General features: G+C 50.6%; 6 protein-coding genes across 6 annotated transcripts in view; 4 read left to right on the top strand and 2 right to left on the bottom strand.

Annotated features, from left to right (window-relative positions):
* Window positions 1–81: 81 nt before the first annotated feature.
* POSPLADRAFT_1153848 (hypothetical protein) lies at window positions 82–3,038 on the top strand (the record flags this gene model as incomplete). The annotated part of the gene is made up of 4 exons (XM_024486782.1): window positions 82–399; window positions 451–1,657; window positions 1,713–2,002; window positions 2,058–3,038. The coding sequence occupies 4 exons, from the start codon at window positions 82–84 to the stop codon at window positions 3,036–3,038; spliced, it is 2,796 nt and encodes a 931-aa protein (XP_024335039.1).
* A 911-nt stretch (window positions 3,039–3,949) lies between these two features.
* Window positions 3,950–7,639, top strand: POSPLADRAFT_1049480 (hypothetical protein; the record flags this gene model as incomplete). The annotated part of the gene is given in 11 exon segments (XM_024479757.1): window positions 3,950–4,230; window positions 4,423–4,733; window positions 4,770–5,030; window positions 5,079–5,248; window positions 5,486–5,516; window positions 5,574–5,725; window positions 5,747–5,863; window positions 5,916–6,434; window positions 6,454–6,618; window positions 7,102–7,290; window positions 7,541–7,639. The coding sequence occupies 11 exon segments, from the start codon at window positions 3,950–3,952 to the stop codon at window positions 7,637–7,639; spliced, it is 2,295 nt and encodes a 764-aa protein (XP_024335038.1).
* A 496-nt stretch (window positions 7,640–8,135) lies between these two features.
* Window positions 8,136–10,236, top strand: POSPLADRAFT_1185100 (hypothetical protein). Its single transcript, XM_024489130.1, has 8 exons — window positions 8,136–8,242; window positions 8,300–8,380; window positions 8,442–8,515; window positions 8,566–8,630; window positions 8,690–8,802; window positions 8,865–9,008; window positions 9,064–9,267; window positions 9,417–10,236. Exons 1-8 carry the CDS (start codon window positions 8,174–8,176, stop codon window positions 10,200–10,202), a joined length of 1,536 nt encoding a protein of 511 aa, XP_024335037.1. The 5' UTR covers window positions 8,136–8,173; the 3' UTR covers window positions 10,203–10,236.
* A 460-nt stretch (window positions 10,237–10,696) lies between these two features.
* Window positions 10,697–13,710, top strand: POSPLADRAFT_1060742 (hypothetical protein; the record flags this gene model as incomplete). Its single annotated transcript, XM_024481298.1, has 6 exons — window positions 10,697–12,649; window positions 12,709–12,954; window positions 13,010–13,102; window positions 13,159–13,336; window positions 13,399–13,607; window positions 13,666–13,710. The coding sequence occupies 6 exons, from the start codon at window positions 10,697–10,699 to the stop codon at window positions 13,708–13,710; spliced, it is 2,724 nt and encodes a 907-aa protein (XP_024335036.1).
* An 810-nt stretch (window positions 13,711–14,520) lies between these two features.
* On the bottom strand, window positions 14,521–16,203 carry POSPLADRAFT_1154700 (hypothetical protein; the record flags this gene model as incomplete). The annotated part of the gene is made up of 10 exons (XM_024486873.1): window positions 14,521–14,565; window positions 14,623–14,650; window positions 14,718–14,777; window positions 14,847–14,934; window positions 14,988–15,075; window positions 15,178–15,252; window positions 15,317–15,371; window positions 15,495–15,671; window positions 15,711–15,860; window positions 16,061–16,203. 10 exons carry the CDS (start codon window positions 16,201–16,203, stop codon window positions 14,521–14,523), a joined length of 909 nt encoding a protein of 302 aa, XP_024335035.1.
* Window positions 16,204–17,803: 1,600 nt separating this feature from the next.
* POSPLADRAFT_1154644 (hypothetical protein) overlaps window positions 17,804–18,948 on the bottom strand; it is a gene marked incomplete at both ends in the record, with an annotated part of 2,816 nt that continues 1,671 nt past the window's right edge. The window contains 5 exons of the mRNA XM_024486866.1: window positions 17,804–17,900; window positions 17,945–17,962; window positions 18,036–18,095; window positions 18,150–18,250; window positions 18,850–18,919. Coding sequence (XP_024335034.1) covers window positions 17,804–17,900; window positions 17,945–17,962; window positions 18,036–18,095; window positions 18,150–18,250; window positions 18,850–18,919 — 346 coding nt within the window. The remainder of the gene's footprint in view (window positions 17,901–17,944; window positions 17,963–18,035; window positions 18,096–18,149; window positions 18,251–18,849; window positions 18,920–18,948) is intronic.

Raw genomic sequence — 18,948 nt, 5'->3', positions numbered from 1 at the left:
CGAATGTGGCGCTCAAGGGCTCGCAGCTTGCTTTCACTACTACCATTACCCGTCTAAACTTTGAATCTTCTCAGAAGCATTATGCAGTCACATAACTCCTCTTCCGGTGCTACATTTGTTACCTGCTTGGCTGATTCTGGTGGCAGTTCTGGTCTGACTGAGTCGTCCTTCACGTCAAACGAAGCGAGCTTCGACGAGAGTATCCCGGTCGAACACGCCCAGAGAATACAGCAACCGCGCAGTAGAATTGAGAGGAAATTCAACATCTCCCGTAGCTGCATTGGCTGCTACCTGCGCGCGTTTGTGCCAACGAAAGTGAAAATGCCACACTGGGCGCCACACGACCTCTTTGGTCGACCACTATGCTCAGGGGATCACGGCGGATTCTGCGCCTCGATGGTACGGACAAATGCATTTGTACGAGTTTCTTTCGATTGATTTTTTGGAAAGACTGCAGCGCTCAATCAGCTCATCCAATTGTTCCCCAAACGAAGACGCCTAGCATTTCTAGGAACCAAAGGTCGGCTGCTCAAACCCCCTACGAGCTCCCGCAACATGAAGCGATATGCAAGTAGCCCTACAATTGTGGCATCACTCCCGGGGAAGGACCGAGCGTTCTATGCACTGCCGGAATGGGCGAACGTCTCAATTGCCTTCGAGATCATGCAGCACAATGATGATGACCCGATAGGCAAGGACGCTATGGAGCACGAGCACACTTTGGAAAGAATCGCACATCACGCGCAAAATCTCTTCGTTGCACAGAATCGGCTATTTGTCTTTGTCGTCGGGATCTTCGGATCCAGCGCACGTATATTCCGGTTTGACCACGCCGCCGCTGTCGTGTCCGAGGCATTCGACTACACAGAGCGTCCAGATATATTGCGCGAATTCCTTTGGAGATTTGTACATCCACTGTCGACTACTTCTAGCGTGTCTGGTGCGGATCCGTCGATACAAGTCCCGGAAGAGGTCGATATCTATCGAGCGCAAATGCTACTTGACAAATCAGGAAAACCTCCTCTTTCGCAAGCAGAACAGAAGATGTGCAGATGGATCACCGTACGTGACACGAACGGTGATCTGTTGCGCTTCTTCGCATTCCGGCTGCTTTATACTAATCCCAACATGTTCTCTCGTGCATGTTCTGTCTGGGAAGCACTCAAGGAAGGCGAGAAGACAGGAAGGACATATGTCATCAAGGACGCGTGGCGACAGCTGTGTTTTCCGGCCGAAACGGACTTCTACGATGTCCTTCATGGAGGTGTCGATGGCATACGCCATGCCTCTCGCAGCGTCGACGCCTACAATCATGCTGACACAGATCCATGCTTGCTCGGTCTAGCACAGGACTACATTGGTGTCGATTTGGGGAGAAGGGAGTATCTCCGTTACAATGCGGGGTGTGATTCAACGCGTTGTGCGCAACTCGCGAAGAACCCGAACACAAGCAGAAAGTCGTGCACAGACGCGTGCGTCCCTCATCGGAGCCTCCTCACGGGTCATTGCACCATTTCCTCCGCTCGCCTTGGGATGCCTTTGGATAGCGAACTCGAACGAAGCCATATGAGACTAGTGTTGAAGACAGTGGGACGACCGATATCACATTTCACACGGACATACCAGTTGATAGAGGCATTCCGCGATGCAATTATGGGTGAGTCTATTTGGTTGAGGAGCATCAGGACGCTCGTTGCTGATTTGTATTGTAGGTCATCAAAGAGCCTACGAGGCTGGTATCATCCATAGAGATATCAGCGAGGGCAACGTGCTACTCGCTGAAGACGAATCCTTCACCGGCTTCATCGGTGATTTTGACCACAGCTTCAATTGGAAGACGTTCCTCAAACGGCGGGGTCTTGAGGTCAGTCTAGAGAGTTGGGAGAAATATGCTCGGCAACGGTATGTAGCAAAAAATGGGCCGGGGACGCGACTGGATGAACCTGGTGACCATTCACCCAGCGAGAGAAGACTTATCAAACGATGGACGCAGGAGCGAACGGTGAGTGCATATGTATCACTTAAAGTACGAAAGCTCATCAGGGAAGCGACTATAGGGCACCTTATACTTCATTGCTATCGAAGTGATGGAAGGGATCTCCTTACATGAAGCTCGCCATGACTTGGAGTCATTCTATTGGCTACTGTTCTGGCTTATGCTTCGTCACACTCAGCATAGCCATCCTGATGGACAGAAAGCGAGCGATTTCTACTTCAAGGCACCCTCGGAAAGCGCACTTGCGGAGTACAAGAGGATTTGGCTTATTCAGCACGCCCCAATTTCGGTTCCGGGAAATCACCCAATGTCGAAATTGCTGGTTGATCTCAGAGATCTTTGTCGGAGGAACTGCTTGCTTTCCCACTTGAATAACCCGATTGAACCCCTCACGCACGAAGCTATGCTGGCGAAGTTCAACGAGGCACTCGCCAGCCCAGGCTGGCCAGAGTATGATCCCGCGATTCCATTGAATCGCGATCCGCAACCCTCAGAGCTTCATAAACCTGATACTAATGATACCAATGATACCAACGATACCAATGATACCAATGATACCAACGATACCGACGAACTTCACAGCACCCGCCGCATGGAAAGCACTCAGGCGACCCACAGCACCCACTGGTTCGAAGATCGCCTCATCCGGAGCGCATATTTTCCTGTCCGCGAGGGCGTCTCAAAGGAGAGGGACTGCCCACATGGCACAAGCAGTATTCGGTGTAGAAGCGAACCGTCCGTATGTTTTCGTGCACGGACCCGATACAAACACACCCGGGATTTGCAGAACACTGGTCAGAGAGTTGCCGTTCAGAGCAGGTCCAGTAGCAAACGCGGTCGTGAAGACGACGATGACGACGACGACGACGAATATGAACCAGCGAAGCGCCCTAGATCAGAACGCGCAGAGGACGTGCGAACTCGGCCAAGGTCGATCATTCACAACGCCCTCCGGATCCTACCAAGCCTCCCAGCGCTTCTACTCAGAAGTGCTCTACGCACAGCGCTGAAGTATACCTCTTTCGGAACCCTAGGGACTTGATTCGCTTGTTATAATTGCTTGTCTTTCGTGTGTCTAGTATGTCTTCTTTGGCATCTCTTCTCTTAGCCTTCAATTCACACGTGAGCACTGTCAGATATCTGTACTTCTATCTCTTCTGCTCGATGTAACACACACACACACACACATTCGACGCCCGGACACTATCCGTTTGACAGCGTACGCTCGCATCTAATCTCCCAAGTTCGGACCAGGACCTGCCGGCGGTAACATATTGGCGGGAGCATCGTCGTCGACAGCGGCATTGAGGTCGCTCAGCGAGTCTGACTTGTCTACAATCACATCCTGCAATATTGCCAGGGCCCGGGATCTGGTCGGAAAGGACACTCGGGAGAACATGTTCTATCCTTGTCTCTTATTATATACTACGACCTTCTCGATATGGATGAGCATGTACTACTATGCTCATCGCAGACTATACACTTTCGTCACGAGTGGATGCGTAAGTACGACTGTCGGGTACCGATGATTCTAATCATTATATCAATGCATCGGTACTCCATTAGGACCCCATATTTTAGAGCTCCGATCCTAAACAAACCGAAAATGTCCCTCACAATGACCTGCTTCTGGCAGCATTTCCACGTCTCGTGAGACCATTCTGCCACTGATCTCACCCAAACCTGGTGAGTGTACAGTTCTCCCAGGACACATGCCCGAAGTCCCCGCGCTGAGATCGTGAAAAGTCTAATCTTATCTGCCCCCCAAACTGGCTCTTTTCGGATCTCTGGGGGTATTCCCCCGGGTCCTAGTCAATTGCTCCGAAACTGCGGTCGCGTGTGCATACCGCGTGTGTGGCGGGAACTTCAAGTTGTTCTTGAACGTCAACGTCGACTTCACGCAGTCCTGCTTGTAGTGTGATTACTATTCCTTTTTAATCTTGATATTACAGCATGGGGTCTCTTTCCTCCGCCGATACTTTGGGCACCTGTGCAACTGGTACTACTAGCTACTCGTCCAGCACTGAAGAATCGGACGGCTTGCAGGCTCATGCTACAGATGTCGATGCTCTCCACCCAGTTGAACGTCTGTCCAACAGGATTGACAAGAAGTTCAACGTGTACAATGGCTGCACTGGCTGTTTCCTGTGCGCTTTTACTCCCACGAAGACCAACATACCACTGTGGATACCAAATGAGGGGCCAATAAGACTACAAGACACGGGCGTAGCATTGTGCGCGTTTGTTGTATATAATCATATTACGATATTCTGTCGCATTCGAGCTGAGATGGTGTCATAGGTTGCAATTCTTGAGCACCTCGTCCAATCATTCCCTAAAGGAAGACGCTTGGCTTTTGTAGAAACAAAGGGAAGACTGCTCAAACCTCCCTTGAGCACTTGTAACATGGTAGAATGTTCCAGCAGCCCTACAATTGTGGCGTCACTCCCAGGAAACGACCGTGGATTCTTTGCGTTGCCTCAATGGGCGGACATCTCGGTCGTCTTTGAGGTCATGCAGCAGGAGGACGACGATCCAATCTGCAAGATCTCTGGGCAGCACAACAACACTTTGGCACTAATGACTCTCCATGCGCAAAATATCTTTATGGCACAGCGCCGGCTCTTTGTCTTCGTCGTCGGCATCTTTGGGGCCACTGCACGCATTTTCCGGTTCGATCATGCTGCAGCTGTTGTATCAGAGAGTTTCAATTACTGCGAGCATCCCGAAATCCTTCGTGGATTTCTATGGAACTTGGTGCATCCACCCTTAGGCACAGTTGGTGTCTGTGGCGCGGATCCATTCATCCGAATCCCCGAGAAGCGTGACGTTCTCTGGTCACAGAAGCTACTCCGCAAATTGAAGAAGCCTCTTCTCACGCCAGACGAGCGGAGGATGTGTCGATGGATCACCGTACGAGACAGAAATGGGGATACATCTAGGTTCCTAGCATTTAGGCTGCTATACACCAATCCGGACATCTTCTCCCGCGCGACGACCGTCTGGGAAGCTTTTAGAGATGGCGAAGTGGATGGCAAGAGATATGCTATCAAAGATTCATGGTGCAGAATGCTATTTCTAGCTGAAACAGACTTTCACGCCATCCTTCGTGACGGTGTTGATAATGCATCGCATGCTTCGTCTAGCAGCCGCATTCCTGATCGCAATGAGAGACAGCATGGCTTGCGTGGGATAGCCGAGGTCTATACTTCTGTCGATTTCGGGCGTGAGGAACTTCGTTGCTATGACACTGTCAGCGAACGTGCTGGTGTATTGTCTCGATGGATGCAACGCGGAAAAACCCCGAAAGGAAGCGGCAATTTGTGTTCTAGGTCGTGCACCACGTATCAAAGCATCAGCACGGGTCAATGCACTCGGTCCTCTGCTCGTCCTAGCGCGCTGTGGAATAGCGAACTCGAACGAAGCCATATGAGACTAGTGTTGAAGACAGTGGGACGACCAATCTCACATTTCACACGGACATACCAGTTGATAGAGGCATTCCGCGATGCAATCATCGGTAAGTCTGTTTGGTTGACGGAGCTCTCAGAATGCTCGTTGCTAACCCGCATTGTAGGTCACCAAAAAGCCTACGAGGCTGGTATCATCCATAGAGATATCAGCGAGGGCAATGTGCTACTCGCTGAAGACGAATCCTTCACAGGCTTCATTGGTGATTTTGATCATAGCTTCAATTGGAAGACGTTCCTCAAAGAGCGAGGTCTAGAGGTCAGCCGAGAGAGTTGAGAGCAATATGCTCGGCAACGGTATGTAGCGAATAATGGGCCGGGGACGCGACTGGATGAACCTGGTGACCATTCACCCAGCGAGAGAAGACCTATCAAACGATGGGCTCAGGAGCGAACGGTGAGCGCATACAACTTCCATATTATAAGACCGCTCAAGGAGGCAACTATAGGGTACCTTGTACTTCATTGCCATCGAAGTGCTGGAAGGGATCTCTCTACATGAAGCTCGCCATGACTTGGAGTCGTTCTACTGGCTGCTGTTCTGGCTCATGCTACGTCACACTAAGCATGACCATCCTAATGAACAGAAAGCAAGCGATTTCTACTTCAAGGCACCCTCGGACAGCGCCCTCGCTGAGTACAAGAGCGTCTGGCTTATTCAGAATACCCCAATTTCGGTCCCGGGAAACCGCCCGATGTCGAAGTTGCTGGCTAATTTAGGGGACCTTTGTCGGCGGAACTGCTTGCTTTCCCACTTGAATCACCCGATTGAACCCCTCACGCATGAGGTTATGCTGGCGAAGTTCAACGAGGCACTCGCTAGCCCGGGCTGGCCAGAGGATGATCCTGCGATCCCGGTGAATCCGCAACCCTCCGAGCTTTTTAAACCCTGTGTCAAGGACGACCGGAAATTCCACAGCAACAGTTTGCCTGATGACCACTATCCGTTAGAGCGCCTTGTCAGGACCGTAGATGACACCCTCACAGGTACAGGTAAGATCATTCAAGGGGACTGCGACTTCTCGAGTAGCCTGGACGACGGTCAGTATCGGAGCGAATCTTCCGTATATCGGCCCTCAAGGACCCGGGGTCCGCGACGAAAGATCACCACTCGGAGCAGGCCTAGCAAACGCGGCCGCGACGATGATGATGGTAATGACGATAGGCCGGCGAAGCGAGCAAGGTTGAAGCAAAGCTCGGTTATTTTTGACCCTGCATCTCATAAGCGTTACTCTTGGACATATCGGATCTTCAAGACTGTTTGCAGAAAACTGTTCCTCCGTTGATATGTTCTTCACGTTAATCGCAATTCCAACATTCTGGCTGCTGCACTATGTCATAACGACTTGCACTGTTGGAGAAGCTCACGCATCGCATGGAGGAAGCGCGCTATGTCTCATCCCATACAAACCAGTCGAAGTCTTGAAGCTGGCTTACCTTATCGCGATTGCACTCCGTGATTGCAACTGTACTATGGCCGCTCTCTTTGTTGTAGTGTCTTTGTGGTTGGGCTATTATATAGCAAGCTTAAACGAACTCACATCGCGGATGTCTTCGCGGAGGAGTGTACGATCAAGAAGTACACGAAGTAGCCTGTTACTGACTATTGTCCTCATCGAGAACGCTGTTTTGTAGGGCTTCTTCTTTCAGCACTGTAGTCACGGGTGCATCACTATAGTGTTGCTCTTCCTCTCCAAGTTTGTCAACCGAAGACTGCAGTCCTCGCGAGGACGTAAGGATGAGCCCCTTGCTCTCGCCTACCCAGGCGGCGACGCCTGCTTGTGGTCCGTCTCCGTGCACGAGAAGCGCGAGGCGCAGCACAAGGTATGCCGCCATTCCTGACACAGTGAGAAACAGGGAAATGCAAAACAATATGGCCAGCGTGCTGGCCAAGAGCGTTCCTGCGTTGTCATTGCCATCAGCGCGATGCATGCCTCTTAGTGTCAGCTGCTGACTTACCAAAGAGCGACACAACAATCGCAGCAGCGAAGAGAGCGCCTGCCAATGAGACGAAGATCAAGGTAGCGAAGACAAATAAAGAGAAGCCGCTACCGTCACACGAATTCAAGCTCAGGCAACTGGACAGTGTGTGTTGACTTACATGAAGGAGAGTGCTGGAAGCAAGCTCAGAGCTGAAAACACTGTCAGAAAACTCTACGGTGTGATACATTAGCCTGCGTAAAATGCGTTAACGACGAGACGCACCGAGCGAAGAGGACGTTCCCGGAACGCCTGGAAAACCAATCTCATCCACGGACGCGCATAATCACGTTCAAATCTGTGCAGAGACCTTAGGAAAAGAGTGTAGAGGAAATATGCTTATGTCGACTGACCGCTGGGTCAGCTCTCGGACGGCGTTTGCGCTTTTCTCGAAAGATGAGAGCAATTCATCCTGGTCCGCCTGCTGTGCAAACTCGGACGACAAAGACATACAGATCTATGACAGGCTATAGGCTAGTCTTCTATGAGCGAAGTAAGAGATTCCAATAAGGCGCATTTGCAGAGACAATATGAACGAACGCTGATGATGTCGGCAGTCGCGCCAACGTACTGTTTTGGCGCGTCGCGTCACAGCTCATGTGACTTGGGTTAGATGCAGCCCAGGGTTATGCCGCGCGGTTTTACCGAGCAGACGATCCTCGATCACATCTCACTTTCCTCTTGCCACTGCCCTAATCCTCATTCAACTCGCTGGGCGTGTGCAGCGATGAGTGGGAGGAAACCCAATGCGCTCGAGCAGAAGCTGCATCAAGCCGCGCTTGCTGATGCAAAGAAGGTGCGTCGTGTTCCATTGCGTTTCGGAAAGGCGTACTGAGATGGTCCTCTTGTGCAGACCCTCACGCAGAAAGAATGCGAGGCACTTATCCCCGATGCGTCGGCGCGGATGGCCGCAATCAACTTCCTTTTGGGCACGGTTATTGCGGTCTATCACGTCGAAAAGCTGGGTGCTCATGGTGTTTGGCTGGATTCTGCAGGGGTTGCTCAAGGCCATGAAGGACACTAAGGGCGTTGTGTCGTTCCGCGCTGTTCTGAAAAAGGAGCTGGACGTGTACGCTCTAGACTTGCGCGAGGAATGGGCGTGCGACTGATTATGCACAGGAAGAAGGATATGAGCGGCGAGGAGAACATGGTCCTGAGCCACATCCAAGCGTCGGGAAATGAGGGTACACCCGCGACCTCCGTCTTCTACTTCTCGAAGCTTTCTCTGACCAAAGCCTCGCAGGCATCTGGACAAAACACCTCAAAGCAAAAACGGAGCTTCACCAGACAGTCATCGACCGCTGCCTCAAGTCTCTTGTTCAGAAGCAGCTAATCAAGGCGGTGAAGTCCGTGAAGGTGTGTTCAGCTTTTTTTGAATTTAATATCTCACATGTATTCAACCGCTCTTGCGTACGTAGTATCCTACACGGAAGATCTACATGCTCTTCCATTTGGACCCATCGGTAGAGATGACAGGCGGTCCTTGGTACACGGACAATGAACTAGACACCGAGTTCATCAAGTTGCTCTGTAGTGCATGCCTCCGTTTCATCCGAGAGAAAGTTCGTGGAGACAACGTACACATCTCTCAGTCGCTAACTTTTAGCTGCGACACAGAGTCTACCCAAGTCTAAATCGACCTCAGAAGACTCGTCATCTCGCACACAGCCTCTCTACCCCATCTCCGCTGCCCCGCCGTACCCAACGGCACAGCAGATCCTCGCATTTCTTAGCAAGAGCCGTATCACGGAGACGCAGCTGAATGTGGAGCACGTTGAGATGTTGCTCAATGTCCTCGTGCTCGACGGTGAGATAGAGAAGGTCGGTACCCACGCCTTGTCTGAAGCTGTTACAACAGGAGCCAGTCTGTCCTTGCATTCAGAACATGCTGTTCTGGATGTGCCGATTGAATGGCTATTTGGTTCGTGACGTTGAGCTGTGAGCGGCCAGCTAATGCGATTTTCTGTTAGGTTCCAGCGTTCGCCGCGTCACTATGGGACTCGAGTATGAATGCCGGGGACGACCGAGATGGCAGTGATAGTGAGGACGAGAGCGAAGCGGAGAGAAAGAGGCGCAAAAGAAAAGGCAAGGAGAAGGATAGCGGCTCGCGCAGTCTGAAGCGGAAACGGAGCAAGAAGAGCCGCTCCGACTCGGAGTCTGACTCCGACTCTGAGGAAGAAGCAGAGAGGTACAAGGCCAAGAAGCGACGCCGGAAGGCTCAAGACAGCGACAGCGACGAGGATATGGATCGTGATCGCAAGCGCAAACGGAAGAAGCGCAGGCACGATGACGAGAGCGACGAGAGCGGCTCCGACGACTCTGACAGTGGAAAAAATGAGCGGAAAAAAAGCAAAAGCAAGAGTAAGAGTAGGAATCGAAAGCGCAAACATGATTCCTCCGAGAGCGAAAGCGAGTCTCTCTCGGAGACGGCTTCGAGTGGCTCTGAAGACGGTTCGTCTTGGCGGTCGAAGTCAAAGTCCAAGTCCAAGTCAAAGTCGTCATCGAAGTCGTCGCGAGCAAAGCGATCCTCCTCACCAGCGATGGATGCCTCCGGAGGTATCGACATTTCGGACAGCTTCGGCGGTGCGTACGTATATCGGGCCATTAAGCAGGAACGGGTAGCATTGGGCCTCTCGCAGGCACCGTGCACGCGCTGCCCGACGTTTGATTTCTGCAAAAGTGGAGGCCCGGTGGATTCGCAAGAGTGTGTATACTATGGGGACTGGTTGGCTATGGCAAACGTTGCTAGGGAGTAGATGTGTCGGGCTAAACCAATATTTGTGTGGTAGTAGATCTAAACTGTAAACGATTACAGTTCGATTGGCCAGTCCGGATTCGTTCAGCTTCGTGACGCGCTCACGTGAGGATACGCTTTTCTCTCGCGACTCGCGCTTCGCTAAACCTGCACCCTGCACTTCTCATTTTGACCTCTTGGCAGTTTACACAAGAGTCAACTTTCCGAGTGAGGAGAGGTCAACCGCTCTACAGAGGTCTTATACTCAGCAGCCGAGGCAACCTGTCTCAAAGTCCACCATATCGTCAAGACTTACCCGCGAGAGCTCAGCAGACGGTAGCGCAGCCAGGTCGCGAGTGGTTTGCACTTCCTCTCTACGGTGTCCGTGCGGCCCGAGGTGTATCTGGCGCAATTAGCAAAGGAACGGACGCATATAGCCCACCCAACTAGAGATTACAGCGACATATAGACTCTACTCCCTGCTCCGAAAAAGCAAGCCTCGTGTATCTTATAAATATGTTCGACCGACATTCTGGTACTGGCTTTACTTCTACTTCTCCATCATCTAGTCCAGTCACCCATGAAGTAGAAGGCAATAGCGACTTCGACTACTACCGGCTTGGCTCTGAAGGTCTTGTTCCGGCATCAAGTTCTCCCCTCGGATCTTCGTCACCTGCTATTACTCCTCCGGACTACTGCCCAGAAGAAACTACTTCAAGGGATCTGTTTTCTCAATCCTCATCGTGCGTTTCTTCGCGCCGAAGCAGTCGGCGAGTGGAGGAAGACGTCTCTTCAGAAAAGGCTGCCGTGGGCTTGCAGGACACCCAACGGGTCGCTGAATTTGAGGACGACCCTGATCTCTTCGGTCAATCTGAATCCACTCAGACACCCTGCGAGGAGTCAGTTGTTGCGTCTGCGCCGCAATCTCCGTTTTTGTACAGGCTTCACGAGTTGCTCCTCATCGCCCAAAGAGAGCGCCGGCAGGCCGAATTCCGTCGCTACCTAGCTGTTGGCGAACACTCGGCGTCCGCAATCCTCGACAATGACTCATCTGTGTCTACAGTCTCAGAGCACGAAACACGCGCTGATTCTACGCCACCTTCTGACTTGGCTAGCGGCTCGGACGGCATGCAGACTCAGTGTCTCTCCTCTCCACATCTTTCCGCAATCTCTGGCTCGCGCGACGTCGTTCATACGGGATCACTTGATGCCGAATTCAAGGCGCGAAACAGTACTGACCACTCCGATGCTGGGCTAGAAGCCGCTTCTACCGTTTCCTCTGGACCAATTAAGGACTCTTCTGACCACCGCTTCCAATCAATCCCACGCGTCAGTGATTGTTCAGCGCGCGGAGCTACATCTGGCGAGCAATACGCTCCTGAGCATGCCTCTCCTGGGTGCCCTGGGACTTCAAACGCGCCTTCTGAATCAAGTGGTCCTGCTCATGCATCAAGTAGTGGCACCAAACGCCGTCTCTCTCAAGTCCTGACGTCTGGTCCCTGTGTTGAAGATCCGGGCAGTGCAGATTTCATGAAAATCGACGCATATACCCAGGTTGCTTACACTGAGAATGTGGCCGCACAGCCAAGGTTGAAGAGACACAAGACCAACACCAGGACCTCACGTTTCTTCGCCCAGAAAGACTCCGTGGTCAGGCGCCCAAGTCTCAAGAGTGCGAATCATGTGCGCCAACAGGCAAACAAAGAGACGATTGCTCCGTCCGGACGACTATATGCGCGGCGAGCCGCTAGTTTGCGCCGTGCAGACTCCCTACGGTCCGAGCCAGCGCAAAATGCGAACCGGATTCCCCTTCGCAAGGTGATGTTCATTACTCCATTCCTTCGCAAGAGAACTGAAGTCATTTCTCAGACTCCGGCTATAGCGCTTCCTTCGTCGAGCTTTTCCATCGTTGCTACAAATGATGACATTCATCTCGACGTCAAAACGCCCGATAAACATTGCGCCTCTCCCACTTCTCTTTACTATGGCTATATTCCAACTGAACCAGCGACTCCTGTTCCCCGCTCCCGGCGCCGTAATAGAGTAGCAGCACCTCCTCTGTCACCAATGCCGAATCCTTTTCCTATCCTCGCTCCTCCGTCTTATGAGGATATTCCTCGCGAGCCGCTTTCTGATGAAGCCGCGGCGGAGGCGAGGATCAAAATAATGCTCGCGAAGGAGAGCGTCGAACGGGAGGCGGACGGCCTTTTTTGCCACGCTGTTCATGCACATACTGATATCCAGGAACCAAACAGCCAGAACGGTTTCGGTGAACATCATATTGGAAAATGCGAGGCTATCAAGTCGCCCAACTTTGCAGGTAGCAGACGCAAGATTCGTGACTGCCCCTTGCAAGACGGAGAGCATTGTGGTGGGAGGGACACACTTGATAGCTCGTTTCTCGGGCCTCAGCTGGTCTCGGGGATAGACGAAAACCTCCGCATGGAGGTCATTGACTGGATGCTCGAAGTGCGTGTCAGAGCATCCCATCGCCTATCAGCTGATCGTGTTGAACTGCACAAACGCAGGCTTTACCTCCTGTTATACCCTCGACATCCGCGGTTTCCTCCCGCAGCGCTCTCTATGAGCAGCTGACGACGTCTGATGAGACACGTTTCCATGCAGCGTATATATTCACGCGGTACTTCCTGCGTCTCAGTTCCCCAGCCTCGTCTCCCTCCATCGGTGTCAACCGGGAGTTGGTCCTGGAAGACGAGGGAAAGGAGGCGGTTACGTGGGACACCGCAGTTGCATGTATGGCGTTGAGTGTCAAGGTATGCATGACGCACTGCACGAGTAGTTACTATTGACAGTAGCTTTTTCGTCCAGTTTCACCGTGATGTATTCATGCCGCTCTACTCGATCAATGCCCACGAATTTATTGCTATTGCGCCGCATACGATGACGTATGACGACCTCGAGGTCAGCATTCCCCGTTGTTAAATCCGCTTTGCTGCAGCGCTGACGTTGCCTAACAGACGGCTCATCGGGATATCTTATACGCCCTATCATATTCCATTGGCAGTGTGACCCCGCTGGCGTATATGCAAGAGTTGTGGCTCGCCCTTCCTAGCTTGCGCAAGCTGCTTGCCTTCGACGATGGCTGGAGCATAGCGCAAGAGGAAGCGTGGGCGATTCTGCTTGAAGCGCTGATGCGTAGGTCCCTCTTCTGTAATATATGTATATCTACTTTATGCACTTATACCCTCGTGTCTTAGAACCCGACGCGCTGCGTTTTCCCGTGTCTCTCCTCACCGCATGTGCCACAATAGACGGCGCTATCGAGTCGCTCATCCTGAAGTATCAATCCAACGTCCGTAGCGGTGGAGAAATAGGCCACGCTCGCCGTGCGCACTTCAGAAGTAAAGCATCAAAGGCGGTCGTGACTGTCAGGCTCGACATACAGGAAGTGCTGCAGTACTCTGACGTTTGTGCAAATCCACTCGACATACACGCTCGTTGGGTTGACTTCACGTTTTGTTTAGGCGGATATCAGCGCTTGCAGGCAATGGTTGCGCCCTGTCAGTTAAAGACATTCTCTATGGTTGCGAGCGCATCAGTTCTATGATGCTCTAGGTCATTGTATCATGTGTTTCACCGCAGTCACGTTGCCCTGTACCAAATGCTTTCTTACTGCTATCTTAGTGTCTACCATGTATTCATATCAGACTCGTGTGTGTGATCCTGGTCAACCTCATGAACCACAGCGAATGCTCAGATAGAAGTCTAATGTCAACATATTTTCTGTGTCTGAGGTTCAGAAGATTCGGCTTGTGTTTGCAATTGGAAGCAGTACTGTATGTTTAAGGGACGATAGGACAGAGCCAGAGCGAGATGTATGAGTCCATTCATATGTAACAGTTGCATTGCATCTGAAAGGAGGATGTATTCCGGCCGGCTTTGGTCCCAGTCACTAAACAATTTGAAGGTCCGACTCCTGACATGCTCGGTGATCGTCTGTTGGAACGGTACCATTCATGGATTGTGTGGGCCTGGAGCAACTGATATCCAGTGTATCACGAGACATCGTCAATGTTGCCCGTTACGAATGAATGATAGAGATATACGTACTGCCGATCGCCTAGCGGTATGTCATCCGGAGATGTAGGATCGGCCGGAAGATCCAATATGGAAAAGCCGTCAGAAAGGTACTTCTGCCCACTTTTTTGAAGATATTGACGGGCATTGAGTCTGTCAATGAGGTGAGGAAACGGCTCTGAACAAGGTCAGGATTACGCACACAGCAAGGATTGAGTTGAAATAGACTATATGAGGTCATGAGATATCACCTCAAGATCATATCTCTAGATGCCGAAGCACTCACCCTTGCTACCTGGGATTTAAAATATCGCCCAGTACAATACATTCTTCTTTTGTGCGACATACTGAAAGCGAGGCTGAGCATAGCCGATTCATAACGAACGTCCCCTGTCGAAACTTACAGTAACGACTTGCGCAATCTGCACGATCCTACATGAACGCCATAATCATGTGATTCATGAAGCCAAACAAGAGTCCTCAAGAACCAGAATCTCACGTTGTTAAGACCTCTCGGTTCATGGCGTACATTGATAGTTTTTCAATGAGGCGATCAGTCCTGCCGCAATATGCATGAGTGTCAATGGATCATCGTGAGCAAGTGGAAGAATGTACGCTTTGAACCCACTTTTTTGCCGTCTTAGAACGAAGAGCAGGGTCACCGTTGCGCAAATATCCACAAAGGTGGCTGTTGACGTTTGTAAGATAGCCGGTACCTAGAAACATGCTCAATATCAGATATGCAAATACAAAATAGACGGTTGCATACCATGTGTTGAATGAATACCGCGGGGAAGTAGGGATGATGAATGCTGATGGATATTTGGAATGAGCACGGTGGGTATGGGTATGGGTTCCTGCAGCAAGTACCTAAAATTTACATTCACTGAATGAACGATTATAAGACCCATCCCAATCCGGGAAGCGATGAGTGGTACCTACCATAGCCAATTACTTACGAGCCCCATCGTAAGTTCTTCTTGCATGTATACCGAACAGCATCCCTTACCAAATGAGCTCAAGGACATAGAGGCCTTATATTGTAAGAGGTCATCATTTGGAAACACTGTGATCAATCAAGGTAGAATACGAACGCACCATGATAATTGTCAGGGGCCATTTGTAGGTGCGGTGAGCCAGTACTTGATTGGCGCTATGATATTCCGACTAGACCCACAAGAATGGTAACTCACGAATCCAGATAGTGTATATCTAATAACTGAACATGCAAATGTGTCAGGGTAACAGTCCACGGTAATGAGTGTTTCCAACATACCATTGGACAATGAAGATGGTCGGTGCCTGTCCAAAGCGCTCAGCGGTGAGGTTTGTGTGCCCGTATAGTTGAAAATCACCCACAGCAAGCGCATACTCGGACTGCCGGAACGTGCCTCTGTCAGTGAGATGAACAATGACTCTGAGGTTGGCGACCGACCGACGCAACGCTAGACGACTATGAGCTTCGACTATATTCACAGCAGAACCCACTTACCTGAACACGTCGACAAGTCTTATAATATCGGTTTTTGTCTTGATTGTGTAATGCCATATGATCTGGGGCCTAGTTACTTGTCTGACACAGTCAAACTCTATCGTATGCCGTACCATGGCATTGACGACGGCTGCCGCAGTGTCGAGGAGCCTAGAGGGTATGGCAGTCAGTACCTTGATATGGAGCTGTTGAGAGGGAAGGCGTACCATAGAATAGCTACCTAAGAAGAGCACCATGAGTGAGCCTGAGTTGTAACGAGATAGTATAACCGTGGCGCACCAAGCCTTTCAGAAGTAGTTTGTCCTTTGGATACGCCGCAGCGTAATAAATCACCTGAGCACAGCTCAAACCGTACAATCTGGGATTGGGCATGAGCATAGATTGACGCTGCATCGATGATGGACATGACCAACGCGAGAGCAGCTATCGTGCCGATTAACGCTGGGCCCAGCGCCTCGTTGAACGCAGGTTGAAGGACGATACCATCCGACATATTGAGCGGGGGGAGGGCACTGTATCGTTGTGTGAATGGCTGGCATGAGAGAAGTTCGCTTTAATACGATCGTTGGGAGCGGGTTGCGAAGCGCCAATTTCACGCGATGCCGTATAGAAGTAATGTTAGTTGAAATTGCAGGATATGGAGAGAGCTATGTTCTTGTTGATTGTAGATCATTTCGCTGAAAAAAAGTAACGGCTTATGTAAATCGCGTGGATGTGGCATCTTCTAAGTGCTGTGGACCAGGGCGCGACGTCGTTACCATCGCAGACGCCACACACGTCTGAGCCGAACAAAATCTGTACATATCTGCCATGCGCCTGCGACAACAATGCTCAGCCAGCGCATCGAGCGAATTGTATGCAGGAGGGGTTGGTCACGACGAACAGTGACGAGTTTAGATAGGAAAGTATCAGCTGTCCGGGTATCTATGGGCAAAGTAGTGTGTGTGAACAGTGACGCGTTTGAAACCAGCCAGTGAACAACATACCGTGGAGACCACATTCAAAATATGATCCTTTTCCTTTCTTAACAGCAGCCCAGTGTACTGATAGATCTCCTGTTCGTTGGTTGTAATGTCTCCTTACATAGGCACGCGACAACCGTTGTGGATCGTCTTGTTGCCATGACAGAAGTAAGACAACCTGTCGCACGTAGCCTCGGACCAGAGCGGGTGTCCTCCTTGTGATCATCAAAGAGGTCTTGTGCGAATCAAGAAGGCCACAGATCAAATTTTCACCGACTTCCATTCTGATGTCGGCGATAGGTCCACTGGACAGGAACACAATGTGTCTGTGGAAAGTAATGATTGCGATCCTCGGGACCGACATCATACCCGAGCGGACTTATGACAGGTGTTATGAGTCCCGTACTTTCCGGAAAACATTGCTTTCCAGTGAGTTACGTCATGTCCACTTATACCCTCAGCAACAACAAGCGCCGTATTTGGAGGCATCTCGGATAGCACAATTCCGAAATCGCAAGGGCATATCAACTGAGAGCGTTCGCGTCTCAGAGAGCCTGCTCGGCGACTATTCGGCCTAGCTTAGGGCAAACAACAAACGGAGGAAGCCACCTCCCATAGACCAAGGTCAGTAAGCTAATGCTATGAAGAACCGTGCACTATTGATATGATAGGCTCATCTGCGAATGAGCCGGTAATTTGATCGTTGACAACATACAGGAATGAAAACTAGGCTTCGCAAGCGTGGGAAAATGTCACGGAAAACTCATCGCGACGACGGACCAAACCGTCGTTATTTGTCGTCATCATCTTAGACATGGACATGACCAGAAAGCCTGTCACCGAAATCACATATATCGTACATGTCAGTACAATGTGAGGGCGAACAAAAAGGGGAACTCGCCTGGACGACATAATCTCATTTGATGACGGAGGATCCACTGGAAATTCCATCATGGAAAACCCGTTAGAAAGATACTTCTGGTCATTTGCGCCCAAAGAGTGACGAGCATTAAGGCTGTCGGTTATTGTATCAGATACTCCTTCTATGCAGTTGGGAGAATACTTGCACAGCCAAGAAGGAATTGAAATAAACTACATCGACCCATCGGCACTTGTGAATGAGCGTGTGTTCTAAATGTCGCTACTAAATGACCACTTACTCTTGCTGCCAGGAAGGTGGAAAATCACCCAATACAGCGAGTTCTTCTGCAGTGCAATGTACTTGACCCTGTATTCAACACAACATCGTTCCATCGGCTGTGAAGAACTCACCGTAATGAATTGTGTGGTCTGTACGACACTATGCAAACGAGAATCAACTGCTATGACCACCAACCCGAGTAATGTGGAGCTTTATACTCACGTAATCAAGCCGCCTCTATTCACCGCGTAGATAGTGAGCTTCTGGACAAGACGGTCGGTCCTGTCAGGACCGATAAGTCATCCGTCCTGCACACGAGAATATTTGCGAACGTACGCCTTAATGCCCGTCTTTTGTCCATTCAGTATCAGAATGAGGGACGTGGTCGTACAGATATCCGTCAATACGGCGCCTAGAGTTTGCAGTATCGCCAGATCCTGGGATCGATGAGATGGAAGACATGACAGAGGATGGATTGTTTGTATACCCTTGGTTGGCTGAATACTGCAGGAAAAGAAGGGTGATGCACGCTAAAGACCAGTTATATAAGGTGTCTGCACCCCGAGCGCCGCCTGGTTGAAACATACCCAAATTTCACATTTACTTTGCAAGCGGGAATATGAGATCAAGGCCACGTTTCCATAAAAGGGGGAGCCCACCGTAACCAAGAACTGATAGACTCGACGTGAGTGTTTCAAGTATGGAAAGATCTGGTTTAACCTACTAAACGAGCTCAATGTGAGGAAGCTCTACGCGAAAGGAAAGAATGCACTGTGAGAATCATGAGGGAAATAGGTGATTGGACTTGCCATAAATATCGTGAGGGGCCACTTGTACGGACGTTGACCCAGTACTGCATTCATTCTCACTAAAGAGCTCAGAGCGCACTGAGTAACGCCAAACGTACAGATCCAGATTGTATAGATATAATAACTGCAGACGAGGTCAGCGCGCGAAAGTATACTGTAGAGGTAGACAAATCATAGCCTACCATTGCACAATGAAGATCGTCGGTACCTATCCAATGTGTCCGAACGTCAAGGCATTGGTTGTATAAGACCTGACATGTGCTCGCTGCAAGAGCATACTCGGCCTGAACGTATGTGCTTAACGAACAGTTCGAGTGTCAATGGAA

Source organism: Postia placenta, assembly GCF_002117355.1.
Source record: "Postia placenta MAD-698-R-SB12 unplaced genomic scaffold POSPLAscaffold_15, whole genome shotgun sequence".
NCBI lineage: Eukaryota > Fungi > Basidiomycota > Agaricomycetes > Polyporales > Adustoporiaceae > Rhodonia > Rhodonia placenta.
Note: the sequence above shows the minus strand (reverse complement) of the source record. Positions and strands in the feature narration are given on the sequence as shown.

What these genes read in the sequence shown, in the direction of transcription:
- POSPLADRAFT_1185100 (XM_024489130.1), top strand. Translation starts at nt 8,174, where the DNA reads ATGAGTGGGAGGAAACCCAATGCGCTCGAGCAGAAGCTGCATCAAGCC. An exon ending in CGCTTGCTGATGCAAAGAAG is followed by an intron (nt 8,243 to 8,299) that starts GTGCGTCGTGTT and finishes CCTCTTGTGCAG; the next exon opens with ACCCTCACGCAGAAAGAATG. An exon ending in AGGCGGTGAAGTCCGTGAAG is followed by an intron (nt 8,803 to 8,864) that starts GTGTGTTCAGCT and finishes TTGCGTACGTAG; the next exon opens with TATCCTACACGGAAGATCTA.